Source organism: Crocodylus porosus, unplaced genomic scaffold (assembly GCF_001723895.1).
Source record: "Crocodylus porosus isolate Cpor-Errol unplaced genomic scaffold, CroPor_comp1, whole genome shotgun sequence".
Lineage (NCBI taxonomy): Eukaryota > Metazoa > Chordata > Crocodylia > Crocodylidae > Crocodylus > Crocodylus porosus.
The window spans coordinates 7575606-7590350 of NW_017728927.1; the positions used below are offsets into that span (position 1 = coordinate 7575606).

General features: G+C 49.5%; 1 protein-coding gene across 1 annotated transcript in view; it reads right to left on the reverse strand.

Annotated features, from left to right (window-relative positions):
* The window catches only part of LMF1 (lipase maturation factor 1), a 293630-nt gene that overhangs the window by 24982 nt on the left and 253903 nt on the right, over positions 1–14745 (reverse strand). Inside the window, exons 9-11 of the mRNA XM_019542136.1 lie at positions 12077–12260; positions 8760–8913; positions 5364–5547 (exon numbers count right to left, since the gene is read on the reverse strand). Of these exons, the coding sequence (XP_019397681.1) occupies positions 5364–5547; positions 8760–8913; positions 12077–12260 (522 nt within the window). The remainder of the gene's footprint in view (positions 1–5363; positions 5548–8759; positions 8914–12076; positions 12261–14745) is intronic.

The window sequence follows — 14745 nt, forward strand, 5'->3', positions numbered from 1 at the left end:
GGTAGATCTCGGCGGGCGGCTCCCTTATCACCAAGAACAACCAGCTTCACAAAGGCAAAGCCAGTCTCTTTCCCAACTTGAGGATAATGCTGCTACTGGTAAGAGCCAGGAGAAGTTCTTGCTCTCTTGGATGGGAAAGACTGGGAATGTGCTTGACTCCTATTTAGGAACAAGAGTAAAAGAAACAGCAGGCCTGTGTGGATTAAGCCTCTTCCCACCCTCCTCCTGAATCTGACTCTGATTCTTTCTGGAGTCACCCTGTGCTCTAGACACATTTATTTGTGCAGCTGCGGTATCTTTTCCTCAGCTGATTAGGATCCCAATTCTCCAAACCCTTGCACACGGGCGCCTTTATTTCTGTAACTCACTCTGCCTGGTTCAACGGCACTGTTCAAATGAGGAAAGCTACTCCGGGACGTGGCATCGCTTGTGAAATTCAGACCCAAATTCTCTAGAAACAAGAGCCATCAGGACTGTGGTAGAGGTGATATCTTTTATTAGACCAATTAGATTTTTGCAAAAAAAAATTCTTTCATTGCAAGATTTTGTACACAAATGCCCGAAAGCTTGCAATTAAACATTTTTTGCAAAAATGTAGTGCAAACATTTTTCTTTGCAAAAATTTAGTGCAAGATTTTTTTTTGCAAAAAGTTTTTGCAAAACTCGAACATGAGTCCCGGTTGCTTTTTGCCTCTAGACCAATATGGCTACAATCTGGATACTTGAAACAAGGAGAATGTGTTGAACCAAGTGTGACAATGTTACCGGCGGGTGACAACGTTATTAGCTGGAAGACGGTATAAGGGGAATCCCATTTTAAGCAACTGCTAAGAAAGGAGGGGGGAAGGATCCTGGTGACTTCTTCATGTCATTGCTTCTGGCATTTTGTGGGAGATTTTCCCTTCTGCAGACAGGAAGCAGCAATGCAGACACGTTTCTAGACTGGTTACGCCTCTGCCAGGATGAAATGAAGGCCGCTAATTCAGAGCCGGGCTGCACCCGCAGCATGCCAAGACACTCGAAACAAAGAGGGGATTTAGAAAACAAATGAAAAGGGATTATAATGAGATAATAAAATTAAGATCATAAAAGTTATTTCCTGGGAAATAACGTCACGTTCTACTGCATGCACTTGTGTTGCACGTTGCGTTAGATTGCTACCGGGGCTACAATTAAGTAGCAGTTGAGTAACACGCTGCACTTCACCAGCACAAATCCCCGAGCTTCTAAAATTTCGGATATGCCAGCTATTCAAACATGTGACAAGTGAAGGCCCGTGTCAGCCACGACAGGCTTCGGGCCCGCTTCTTTCAGCAAACCCGCGTTTCTCCAGCACAGATCCTGGAGCTGGGCTCGCGAGCAGAAAGTTTCTCAGGAAGCCCCAAGTGAAAGACGGCATCGTATGTCAGGCGGTGATGAGGTGCCAAGAGGAACCTGTCAGGAGCAGCACAAAGGGATGGCAAATATCTTCCCCTGGGCTCCTCGAGCTTTTCTGCAGCTTGTCAGGAGCTCGGTGCGTTGGTTCCTTAATTGACCACCTTTGATACGCTGCAAAACCCGGCTCTCGGACCTGCTGCTCAGGAAGTTGTTGGGTAAAAGTGGAGAAAGCAAACAGACTGAAAAGAGGAGAAATGCAATCCAGAGGCAGGGTGGGGGACGGGACCTGGTTTTGTGAACCCCAGAAGTGAGGGGTTGGGGTTTGCAAGACAGTGAGCTGTTGCAAGACAGCTTGGGTTCAAAGTTTTTGCTGAATTTAAACAAGGAGTTTCTCATCCCTCCTTCAGATGCCTGCCTGGGGTGATTCAAACAAACTGCGGGTGAAAGCAGGTTTATGCCAAGCACAGGAAAATGCCCACCCCTCCAGCAAGTGGGACGGGACGGACTGACACATGGCATGGACCATTTTCAAACACAGGTGCTTGAAGTTCGGGTCTAGCCCTGGGGACGTAATTCCCAGAGGTGCTGAGAAACAGCAGGTTGATTTGATCTGAGCAGGGGACTGGGAGCCAGGACTCTTGGCTCACATTGCTGGCTTTGACTTCAGGGTGATGGGCACATCTGGAATCCAACCAAGTGCCTAGCAATACACTGCATACATCTAAATGGCGTGTCATGATGCTTGTCCCCCTGGACCGTCTCTGTTTTCACCGTTTCTTCATGATGTTCCTGCCCCCACTTCTGTAACTCTCTTTCCTAAGCAGAATTGGATCCTGGTCCACATGGCCACGTTCTTTCACCCAGCCCCGGCTTTCTTCCTGCAAGGCCGAGCGGCAGAGGAAATCTCCCAAGAACAGCCAAGACGCAAGTTGGGAAACAGGGACTCTGTTTTGGGCTCCGTTCCTGCCCAGGGTCCCCCCCAGCAGGCCACAGCGTCACTTCCCTAGGATCGTCTCCAGCTGGAAAATTCCTACCAGCTCTGACGAGCTCTTGCTGCAAGCAAAGTGGAAAATGTTGGGTGGTGACCAACACCCTCCGTGGGACACGAATGAATCCAGAGCACAGAGCCACATGAGGGGAAGCACTATTGCAAAATACATGGGGGGAAGAGGGAGGAAATCTGATCTCCCAGCTGGAGCGGCACTGCTTCCAGCTACACAATGCTGGGCGAGCCTGGGGAGGTGCGACAGGTGCCATTTGAACCAACCCAGGGACTTCAGAGCTAAGATGCAGAAGTGCTACAGCCTGAGGCAGGCTACAGAGGCCATCTCAGCTGGCAGAGGTGGCACCCAGCGGTGTGCAGAAGGGGTTAAGGCGTATGCGGGGGAATGACGCAGGGATCCCCGGAGCTCTGCAAAAGAAAGCAGCAGAGCCGTGTTAGTGCATCTGGGCTGATGAGGCCTGTTTGCCTTGCAGAGATAATTAGCTGGGAAGCCCCATCGCCCCGACGTGCCAGGGTGCTTTCAGTTCTGCAGCTCGGGCTCTCTCTGCGTGGTGCCACCGGGACGTGCCCACAATGACCCGTGGGTTGCGCATCCCATCATACCTACTGCCAGTGGGCTGCCTGGGAGGTTTAATTACTGCAAAGGTGATTAAATGCCACACGTGAAGGGGAGGAAGGGGGCAGGAGAGGCACGCCTGGGTACAGACAGCCCCGTGTGTGGCAGCCTGATAGACACCAGGGGCGTTTGCTGAACAGAAAGAAAAGAGGCAAACGGGCCTGGGTTATTTCCTTCTTCTCAGGCTCCCCAAGCTGTTCATATATATCATTGTCACTCAACGCGCCAGGTCCGTGTCTGCTGAAAGAGCTAACCGGTGTGTAAACGTGTCTCTCACCACCAGCACAGCCAACACTCGTGTATGACGCAGGAGTATGTATGCCCTCTCCTCATTTGTTTTTTAAACCTGAGAACACTTTCGCTTTGAAAACCTTAGGGATCCTCTGCCTCGGAAACCAAGGGCTCTTCTCTCATCTCAGCGCCGTTGCTGTCTCTTGCCCTGCGAGCCCTCGCCCGGGCGAGCTCTCCCCAGGCAAATGCAGAGCCATCAAAACCACCAGCCTCCACTCCGCCCACCGTGTCTTTCCTGAATGCTGTGCGCTGGCGCTGCCGATGGTTTTAACCTTTGCTGTCCTCTTGCTGAGGGATAAGCGTACCTAATGCAGATTAAATGAAATTCCAGTGCGCAAGAACTTTTGAGGGGTAAATATAAAACCAGAGCCAAAGAGAGATGGGTTATGTCACTGCTGAAAAATCTAAGAGGCGCCTAAATGCAAATCCCACAAAGAAGGAAAACAGGGAGGTTGGGGGGAGACGTTGGGAGAGGACAAGAGGACGCAGGGGAAAGGTCTGCAGTGCAGCGTGCAGGAGGAACCCATTAACTGTCTGGCAAGCGGAGCGGATGAGCGGGGCCGGGAGACTTGATTTGAAGTCCTGACTGCCACTGACTCTTTGCGCCACCTCGACGATGTCACTCAACCCCCGGGCCTCAGTTTCCACGTCTGCCCTTTACACGTAAGGAGGCTTACTCAGCCTGTGAGATCAGTGGGTAGAAAGCAGTAGTGATATAAAGTCCAAATGTTTTTTACTATGATTATTGCCGAGAAAAAAACCCAACCCTAAATCAAGCGCCTCCAGGACTGACATGTAACCTCTTTCCAGATGCAGAGACTTCATTTCACTTTAAATAGTGATCCTTTACGGCCATGGACATGCATTCCTGGTACCCCTTCCCAAAAATATTTGGGATGGAGGTCTCTCTCCTCCCTAACACAAGCACAACTCTCGAGTCATCAATTAGCAATGCATGTTGCTCATCTATTTTCTTTTGCCAGGAGGTGGACAAGCTGCAATGATATTTTTAAAAGAGATTCAAACAGGAGAGTCAGCTATTTTTTTCTCCCCTGCAAATATGCAATAAATCCATAGCAAATACCATATGCTCCTTGTAGGATCCAGGATCCTTACCAGCACAGGTACTTAAGGATCCTCTGACAAGTTTCCTAAGAGAAAGGTCCATCAATCCTGGCAATTCCAGTTTGGATCATCATAACGTACTTAACTCCACAAAAATTTCCCCTATAGCTCCAGCTGGAGAAAGCATCTTCCTCACTTGTATCCTAAAGTACCATGCAGATATACTATCGGTGAAGCAGCTCATAGCTCTTTGAAAGAAAAAGGCAGAATAGGAAATGCAGCATCATCAGGAAAAAGAAGGTCCGAGTATCACAGAACTCCAAAACAGTGTCCCCAAGATTTTGCCCCCTTTTATTTCCCTTCTTTTTTTTTGCTCCGTCATACCTTTCACCATTAATTCTCCAAACACTTTATGAATGGGTTCAGGGATCAGCAGAAGCATCTTATGGATGGCAATCAGGCCAAGGGCCACAGAGGTTAAGTGACTTTCCCAAATCCATAGTGAGTTAACAGCAGCAAATTTAATATCCTTACACTAGCTCTGCACTGGAGAGTATTGCAGTCTTTCACAAGTGCATTGCAATCAAAAAGGAACAAACAGTCAGCTTCCTGCTGCCTGCATGTGGTTAGCAAAGGCAGCTACCTTGAACCGTGAGCAAATGCAGCTACGTCCAGCCTCGTGCGTACTGGTATTTCATGCATTTGTGTTTGGCTTCCTACATGTACAATGAGGACATGCAATCTATACACATTTAGTCTCATCCATTTGCAGAGATACAGCTTATCTGACATCTTCCAATGAAAGGGCCTCTATATACGGGCAAGGTGTCATCCTCTTTCTCAAGTTTAGCCACCAAGAATGGCTACAGCGACTGCAACATGACAGCGCACGCCTGCAGCTGGAGCTTGCTACCCGAGCAGTGGAACAGGTCTGTGTTGCTCGTGCTCTTGATTCCTGTTATTCCTCCTGACAAGGAGCACGCTCACACGCCCAAGCCCAGAAATACGTACCTGGAAAGCAGCAAACCACATCAGCCAGTCCAGGCGATAGTGGTAGGGCGTTATGAAGCATGGCCTCCTCTTCAAATCCCCGGGTTTGCATTTAAACTCATATTCCTCCCAAACAGCAGTGGGATCGTTGGGGTTTAAGCTGGATGTGCCTTGAATGATGACCTCTGTCCTTTCTTTAGTGATGCTGAGAGGGAGGGATAAAATATTGCATCGTTAGCTTCCAGGATGCTGGCTATGGACAATGAATTCTCCTATTAACCTACGAATGTCTTTGAACCTCTAAGATGTAGTGAAGTGTGACATCAATTTAAGGTCCGATTGGGTTGACCTTTCCACAGCCCCCGTTATCACAGAACCTCTAGGGCCACACCGTTAGGCCCGTTTTACAGCTGGAGAACTGAGGCATGGAAAGACTGAAGGATCTGGGAAGGTCTAATCCCCATGGATATCACTGGGTTTTAGGAGCCTCAGTGTCTAAGCAACTTGCCCAAGGGGGCTGGTGGCAAAACAGGGAAGCCAATGCAGATCTCCCAGACCCTTGCACTGACCCCAAGGCTGACCTCTTTCCCCCTCAGCTTGGTGCCCAGCCAGCACCTTTACTCCAGCCCTATCCCATGGTGCAAGACACCTAGTTCTGTCATCACGCGGCTCTCACCTTTGCGCGAGAAGGGAGCTGGGGCCAGCCACAAAACACATCAATGCTGGCCCAGGCTTTTTGCAACGTGCTGTGTGCAGAGCTAGGCACGCGGTGTTTGCACACGCGGCTGCCTTCCTGGCATATATTCTGCCTGCCGAGCCCAGCACAGGTCCGACTTGCCAGCACCTCCTAGCAGAGCAGCTGGTTGCAGAGCGTAGGAGCTCTAGCGTGGTCTCGGCTATGGCAAGGGGCAGGGGGTGCAGACGGCAACTGCTGGTGAATGGGTTGCATCGGCTCCAGTATTTGGCAGCCAGTTGGTATACGCAAGACCAGCCCCATAGGGAGCACCCTGTAGCACGGGACGCCCAAGGCACCACTAACAGCTGTCTGCAAGCACCCAGGCACTGCATCATCCTGGCTGGAAGAGAAGCTCCCCCGATCTAGGAGAGGGCAGGGTACGAGTACTGCAAGCCAAGCCAAGGGAAACAGGGAAGGAAAACAAAATGACCATGCCTAGCAGAGGTATATCAACCAGGTTAAAACTATTCCCCACCTTACGGCAGCCCCAGGGTCTTCCAGATTTTGAACCTTGTAGCATGCAAACTTTCTGGGCTACAAGGAGCCACCCCATTGCACAGCGTCCTTGTCACAACCCAGCTGGCAAAGGCCAGCAGCTCTGTTTTCCACAGCGTGCACCTAACAGCAGCGCTCGGCCTTTCGCACCCCGCCAGCTCCCCCTGCGGTTTCTCTGCTATTTTGGTCTTCCCTCTTTCAACCCAAGACACCGAAAGCTTGGACAGGCAACCCCCTTCCTTCCCACCCTCACTGCTTTCCAGCAAGAGTTGTTTGCAAGTAACGGAGTCCTATACGTCTCCGCTTATAATTGTTACCTACGTTTAATAGATTTCTGGACTCTTCAGCCAAGTTCCATATTATATGCTGGGCTGAGTTATGAGCCATGGCGCACTGCCCAATGCTTAGAAACACACTGTAAATCAGGGACACCAAATTACTAATAAAAGTATGTTCCTACTGTGTGATTCAAAATATGTCAAGTTTCACATAATCGTATATTCATTATGAGCTGCAATCCTCCTTTTATTGGTTTACATAGGCTGGAATTACAAACATATTACAGCAGCATTTCATCACATGCTTTTTAGGTTCTGGTGACTGTTGAAACACAAACCGTAGACTGAAGAAGAAAAAAAGAAAACCAACCACCCAAAGAAAACAAACTTCCACTGTGCCAAAGAGTCGAGTGAGCTGCAGAGGTGCAAGGGTGATGTCTTTGCCCCCAAAATAAACGCTATGTTGCCCGATGTTGTCTGAAGTGCCCATTTTTTTGATTGTGTTTGCCGGGAGTTGCCCTTAGGGTGGAGATCAAAGAGAATTTCCTGCCGCTATGAAAAGTGGGGAAATATTGTTTCGTACTGTTGGGTTGCTCTACTGCTCACGGCACAACCTGCCTTTGAAAGCGTCTCGAGGTTTTGTAACCCGGACCTAACGCTCTGGGTGATTTCATCCTGTACCAGCTAAGCCCAAATTGTCAGGATAACTACTCTCATATGGCCCATGAGATGAGAGGAGTCTGATCTGTAGACAGATGAAGTCAATGTGAGCCATTCCCATCGTTTGGCTCAAGGCTTTAGAGAACGTCTCAGGCTCACCAAAATGTGACCTTGCACTGAGCAGGAGCAGAGGCCTCACTCAGAGGAACGTCGCTGTGTCTACATGGGAGCATGTTTTGGGGTGGACTGGTTTCAGCAGGCTCCTCTCAGCCCATCCAGCAAGGCTGGGGTTCAGGGGTCCCCATCGTCTGCGCTGCCTACCGCTCACAAGAGGAACGGTGCACGCACCTGGCCAGATGCCCACCCGCCTCCGGCATCCACGAGAGATGGATGCTAATTTGGGAACAACTTGATCATCGATCGAGACACATTAAAAGCAGCTGCTCGGATATCAAAATAAAGGGTGTGCAGCCAGCACCGACACAGGCCCTCTTTGATATCAGCTGGAACTGGCTGGGAGCACAAAATGTGTGGGACACAATGTTTATAAACCACAGCGCTGTTTATTCTGCGGGCGCTTCCCAGCTCTTCCTCCTCCCTTTTGTTTGCCGTGTCTTTTTGGACGGTCAGCTCCCGAGGGCAGGGACGGCCGATGCCTCGGTGTTTGCTCTGCGCCAAGCACAAGGAGGCCTTGTTCTCAGCGGGTCCCGGGGCAACAACAATGATGATGATGGAGGATGTGCCAAGTCTTCTCCTCCCCTACCTCCCTGCTTGGAAAACCAGCTACTGCCAACGATTATGCGCAGGAATTGGCTCCTTCTAGTATTAGCTGGATGCTTGCAGTAGATAGAGAGAATGAGCAAATACACGTGTGGCAGCCTGTATGCACGACCCATGGACAGGTAAAATGCACAGGCTCAACGACATGCTTTCCATGCACCATCCTGGGTTTATGCTTACAGCATTTTCAGTTTCTGAGGAACATCTGCAAGCAAACTATAGTGCACCACACAACCACAGGAGATGGGATTTGGGGATCCTTGCCTTCATCACATCCTTCCCCAATAAACAGCTACCAGAAGGATTTTTTTTTTAATATAAGACCAAAAAAACACTATCCACTGCATGACTTTGAATCGCGAGAATAAAGCAGACCAGACCCCAATGATCTGTAAGGTCCTCCCAGCCCCTAACAACTCGGAGACTACGAAAAGAGAAGCAGGATGCCATGATTAAGGGAACCGGTACCTTCCAAAAGCTCCGTACGTGTTGACTATCCGGAGCGGGTTGAAGGAGGTGTTCATGACTTGTCTGGAGTTGAGCAGGTTTAGGATGACGGGGATGCTGAGGTAGGCAATCAAGACCCCGAATGAGGCGTTCACCACTTTGCGGATGCAGCAGCCTAGTTAGGAGACAAACCACATCAGGAAGCATGCAACATCTCCACTCAAGGCTCCCCGATCCCAATTTCGCGTGTGCCTCCGAGAAGGCTTTTCTCCTCCCTTGCAGACTCCTTGCTGCCCCATCACCCCATCAGCTCTTCCCAGGGACAGCTTGCTTCAGCTCCTGTGTCAAGTGAAGGCTGGAGACCTCGCATGCACCCAGCAAAGGGACCTTGCCAGGGACCACGTCATATCACTCATGAGATCTGCCTCTCTCCAAACAGTCTGAGAAGGGGCTTAAAACAAAAATGCCTAAAATGTCAGGGCTTTAGTATAGGGAAGAGGTGGAGGAGACAGCAGGGACTAGGGCTCCAAGCCATTCTCCTTCTTTTAAAACCCTCCGGGGACTTTCTAGAGACCTTCCAGGCCTTATCTGGGCCTCCCTGCCGGAGCAACGACCTGCTTCTCTCCAGCCCTTCTTTGCATCGCCCCGCTACTTTCATTCATCCACTCTTTTGGACTCTCATCCCATCCCTTAGTCTCCCTTCATGTCACCCTCTCCTATAGCTAAGTCCTTATCGTTTCCACATGACGGCACAGTTATTTTACTTCGGAAAATGCTCTGGACTGCGGTTTGGATGAAACACCCTCTGCAAGATGCAGCCGAGCTGGCCTGAATCACGTGGTGCTGGGGCCTCAAAGAGGATCTTATCCCCAGCGAGTTAATAAGCAAATGCGACCTCTGAGGCCGGGTTTCTTGGTGCTGACAGGCATTTTTAGTTTGTCGAAACGTTCAGAGCGACAGGATTCGATGTGAAGGGACTGCACATCGCTCGCCTCTTATCTTGGCGGGAGAAGGGTGTTTATTTGAACCTTTCAAATGCTACGAAGAACTGTTTAGTCTGCAACGAGCTCTTTTGGAGAGTTGCTGCATTTGGAAGGAAGCTCTGGCAGGTTATCTAACCTCGCCCCCCTGCATCGCCGACGGGCAAAGCAATACATAAGTGGCCCAGGGGATTTGTTTGTCCTTCCCATGACCTGAACTGTTTAGCCTTTAAGCAAGGGTGGGTGGGAAATCAGGTCCAAAATGCATGCAAATACATCCTACAGGTAGTCGAGCAAGTGTCTGAGTTCCCTCCGGGGCATGGTTGGGCTCCAAGTCTGCAAACGGTTTCTCCCCCAACTTCTATGATGATACTTGGGGGACTGAGTGAACTTGAAGGGGGTGGGATCAATATTAAGGAGCCTTGGATTGCCCATTCTCCAGATGGGATGAATGCACCTCAAGGAGTTTTGTTCTACAGCCCCCAAGCCCGGGCCAAAATAAAGTACTTCTTGAGAAGTTCGTTGACACGTTGCAGGATAGGGATGAACTGAAGCATTACAACCGAGGCCCAAATCTGTAGTCAAGTCGGTGACTCTCGGTCCAGCAAACCTCAAACGTTGGCTCAAGGAGACCTTTGCCAGGGAGAGGACCTGGGATGGATTGGGAAGGCGAGGCACAAGAGGACTTCCCTCACTCTTCAAGCGGTCCATAGTAAACCCCCCGCCCCCCTTTCTGGCCTTTCTCCCACAAGCCAGGAGTCAATATGTTCAGGGTGCTGCTTGGGACCGAATGAAAAAATTGGGGATTTCTGGCAGGGCCACGAGGAGAGCCCCACGGCTGCGATGCTGCAACAGGAGGGACCGTAGTTATTAAGATACTGAAATAAAGCCGGACCGTGCAGAAAGGGCAAGGCCAGTTGATTAGCATCACTGACTCAAAACACTTCTGTGTATAAACGGTGCTACTTGGGCTGGGTTGCACTTGTATGGTGAGGACCTTAGGCCGGCGTTTTATCTTGTAAATGGGGTTGGGGTTTTTTTGTGGTCCTTCTGACAGATGTGGAATATAGTTAAAAAAGTGCAGCTGTAATGGCTGTGGATATTACTTTCAGTTTGTTGCTTAAATGCTGTTTATAAAACCTACAAGGAAAAACAGCTCTCCATCTGTTATCCAGCTCCATGGAAAATAAATCAACCTTTGCTTGTGTGCAGTCAGCTCTCTTTGGGGATCTGAGTTTTTTTTTTTAAATTGTAGAGGTGTACATTAGCCACATGCTTAATTAGGCCTTCCCCCCACCCCCCCGTCCAGGTTAAACAAAACTTCTATTTACTTTTTCGTGCTAAAACTGCGGAGCCCAGGTATGTACCCGAGGTGGACTGACAGCCAAGTTCTTCATGCGTGAATAAACCCAGCGCTCTTGACAGAAGCTGGCAGCAACCATTCCTAAAAGAAAGCCGGGAGGTTTCCATCCCCTGCCTGCTTCTTTCTTCCTTGGAGTTTGGCACCACGCTGAATTCAAGGAACAAAGTATTCTCGGCATAATTGCAGCTCCCGAAAGGCCAAAAGCAGTAACGCTCGGTCCTGACACAAACGGGCAGTGTTAAATAAAGCCCTGCCACAATATGCACCTGGAGGTGAACTGTGGCCAACGCATCCCTGTCTGACTACGCTGTGGTCCAGTGGATATCATTCCTGTACCCTTTTAACAGGGATAATTAGCACATATGTTGCCTCATTTGTGATGGCAGGAAAGGCCGAACCAACTCCACACTGGGGGGATTCGCTGTGAAGAGCCATAGGGGAGGGGAGCTTGGATGTCGAGGTCTGAGTACCCACAGCCTAACCCCAACCCAACCCAAAAGATCTCAAACCTTTGGCTGAAATCCCCGAACCATTCAAAGGCAATGAGAGTTTGGTCTGTGTCTTGCAATGGTGCCAAAACAGCCATCTACAGATTGCTTATTTAGGGCTGGATCTTGAGACCGTTCCTCACGCTGAAGAGACCAGTGAATCCCACTGAAATCAAAGGCAGCAGGTGGTACCCAACATGAGGGAAGACATCGTGATCTTAGCTTTGGCGGGTGCATCCTTCCAAAAGCAGCTGCAATCCATACAGACATGTAACCCTTTGTCCCCTCCAGTCACTACTGTTTGTATGGAGCCAGCGAATGCCCCTGGGCTCTTCAGTCTTTAACATGCAGACAAGAGCCACAGATCTTTTGGTCCACAGAGATGACACAAGCACAAAGATACTTTTCAGGTGCATGTGCATGTGGCATGTGAGAAGACAGGGTTTTTTCTGACTGTGATAAATGCATTGGGTGCACAGGCTTGTTGTGCAGAGAGAAAATACTTGCCGTATCTCAAAGGATGCCTCTCTCCCGCGGCTCGCCTGGCTTGCATCTTCAGCACTCGGTCCTTCAGCCCTCCCTCTCTGGAGCTGAACAGGAAGGCCAAGGAGGCATCATCGAAACAAGCAATGCTGGGCACAATGGTTAGCCAGTTGAGGAAGCTCAGGTTCCCACTTATAATGAGGAGCACCTAAACAGGAAAGAATGAAAGCACTGGGTGTTGGTAACTTTAGGCAGGGGTGGGGGATGTGCTGCAAGGGGGTGAGGCTTCCTGCTTGTCTGCAGGAGGAAAGGAAAGTGCCAGCTGCACAATGGCTTGTTCTCCCGAGGAAACGATAACCACACCTGAAGTGCCCGGTTTGGAGCGACGTGACTCACAAAGGAGCTGAGAGTTGGAGGACACCTGCTCAAGCTACAGAAAATGTGCTGTGGTCCTCTGGAGAAGACATCAAAATACACTTGTTTCACTCCTAGCCATGGGTGGGATTCTAGAGACGGGACCGAGCAGCCCTTGGGCCAAAGCGGTTTTGTCTCTTTAAGGGTACTGAAATGCAAAAGGCAGCTATTTCTTCAAATTCTTTTTTTAAAATTAATTTATAAATATTCATCCCTCCCCCTCCCCAGCTGCTGTATGGGAATGGTGGCACCTCTTGGACTAGGCAGCTGGAGCAGAAAGCAGAGTAGTAGATCTGGACGACACAGCAGAGTGGCAGATCAGGCAGGGGAAGGGGACTGGAGCAGCATTTAGGGAGGGTGCAGGGTTTTTTTATGGCCTGCCTGCCAAAAAGGTTGGCCCCTACTGTCTTAGAGGATTCAGCTGAGCTCCGGAGGGTCCACGCTGGTGCCCTGCTTACCTGGAGAAACACAGGCACGCTGACCTACCTGCCCAAGAGTGAAAATCCCACGACTCCAGTAGCCAGGTAGATCACAATTAAAAAGTATATGGGGGAGAGCTTAGCAAGGAGTCTGCAAGCCAGGGGCTGAGCAAATGGCTGAACTTCCTCCATGGGTTTCCATGGCGGGAGGGAACATGAACCGCAGAAACCAAACACCCGGGCACACGAGGAGCACTCATGTGTGCTTACGTGCTTCCAGGCAGGAGACCCGACTTCCCACACACCCTCCGAGAGCTGCACGGACATATAAGCAACCGCTTGTCTCCGATACAGGTGTGCACACGTAGCAAAAGTGCCCTTAGAAAGCATACTGCCATATCACACACCATTCATTGCCCTTCTTCACTTTTCTGAGCATCTATTCCCATGCAAGTGAGGGAAGAACATAAGCACAAGTCTTTTACAGATAACAAGAACCCCTCTGCGCCGTGAACATCACCGCACACCATGTGATCCTGAATTTCCTGCTCACTGCTTCTCAATTCTGGGTATGTTATCTCCAAAATGAAGGTTTCAGAAACCCTTCCAGAGAAAAAGTTGGAGCTTCTTCTATACAACCCATATATATGTGATATATATATTGTGATGGCAGGAAAGGCCGAACCAACTCCACACTGGGGGGGATTCACTGTGAAGAACCACAGGGGAGGGGAGCTTGGTGATCATATACACACACACATACAAATCTGTGTGTGTATATATATACACAGACACACACACACACACATTAGTATGTGTGTATATATACACACACGTGACACACGTGTACACATATATACACACGTACACATTAGTATGCATGTATATATACACTTGTGTAAATACAAACACATATATACACACATTTGTGTGTATATATACACACGCATGACACACACATACATACACATACAGATATATACAGATACACACAGATGTACACATACATGGCCATATATACACACACCCATATATATTAATGTGTTTATTTAAGAAGAAGTTTTGCATGTGTAAGGCAGGGCTCACAGTGGGGAATAATTTGCAGGTCCTTGGAAGCACGTCTGTGAATATTTGCATATACGGGGGAAAGCTTTTGTAGCTCTAGTGTATCCTTGTCATCACTGCAGGGCTTTGCAAATCCAGAGACTCTTCTTGCACCCAGCTCCCCAGCAAGTCTTAACGAGTACAGAGCAGTTATATTTTGGGCAGAGTCCACTCAGCCTTGGTCGTGAGTCAGTTGTTCAGAGCATATGGCTTTGTTTTACAGGGTTCTCTACAGCAACATGATGTCACTTTTTTGCTGTTTCCATGGGTCAGCCACAGAAAAGATGCAGCTGTATCTCTGCTCCAGCTGAACTACCATCCCAAAAGCAGAGCCTTTCATTAGCACTCCACAGAGGGTGATTTCAGCATCTTCCTCCTCCTGCTCCTCATTGCCCACGTTTCAAGGGCAGCAGAGCTGTGTTCTCTCCTGAAGCGCTGGACTGCGAGTGATCAAGTAGTCAAAAAGTAAGATATTCAGTTTTTGGCGTGTGGTGATAAAGTCAGACTTGCTCATGGATGGCATGGCAGCTAACCAGATGCAAACAAGCACACCCCCTGCTTTACTACAGAAGGAAACACAGAAGACATGCATCCTCATGTCAACTCCTGGGCTTCTTAGGACTCGACCCACACCTCAGAATGGCAGAGGTACCACGCATAGCTCAATCCCGCTGCGCGGACAATCATCGCTACAGAAGAAAGAGACTTGGGGGTCATCATTGACCACAAGATGAACATGAGCCTGCAATGCGATGC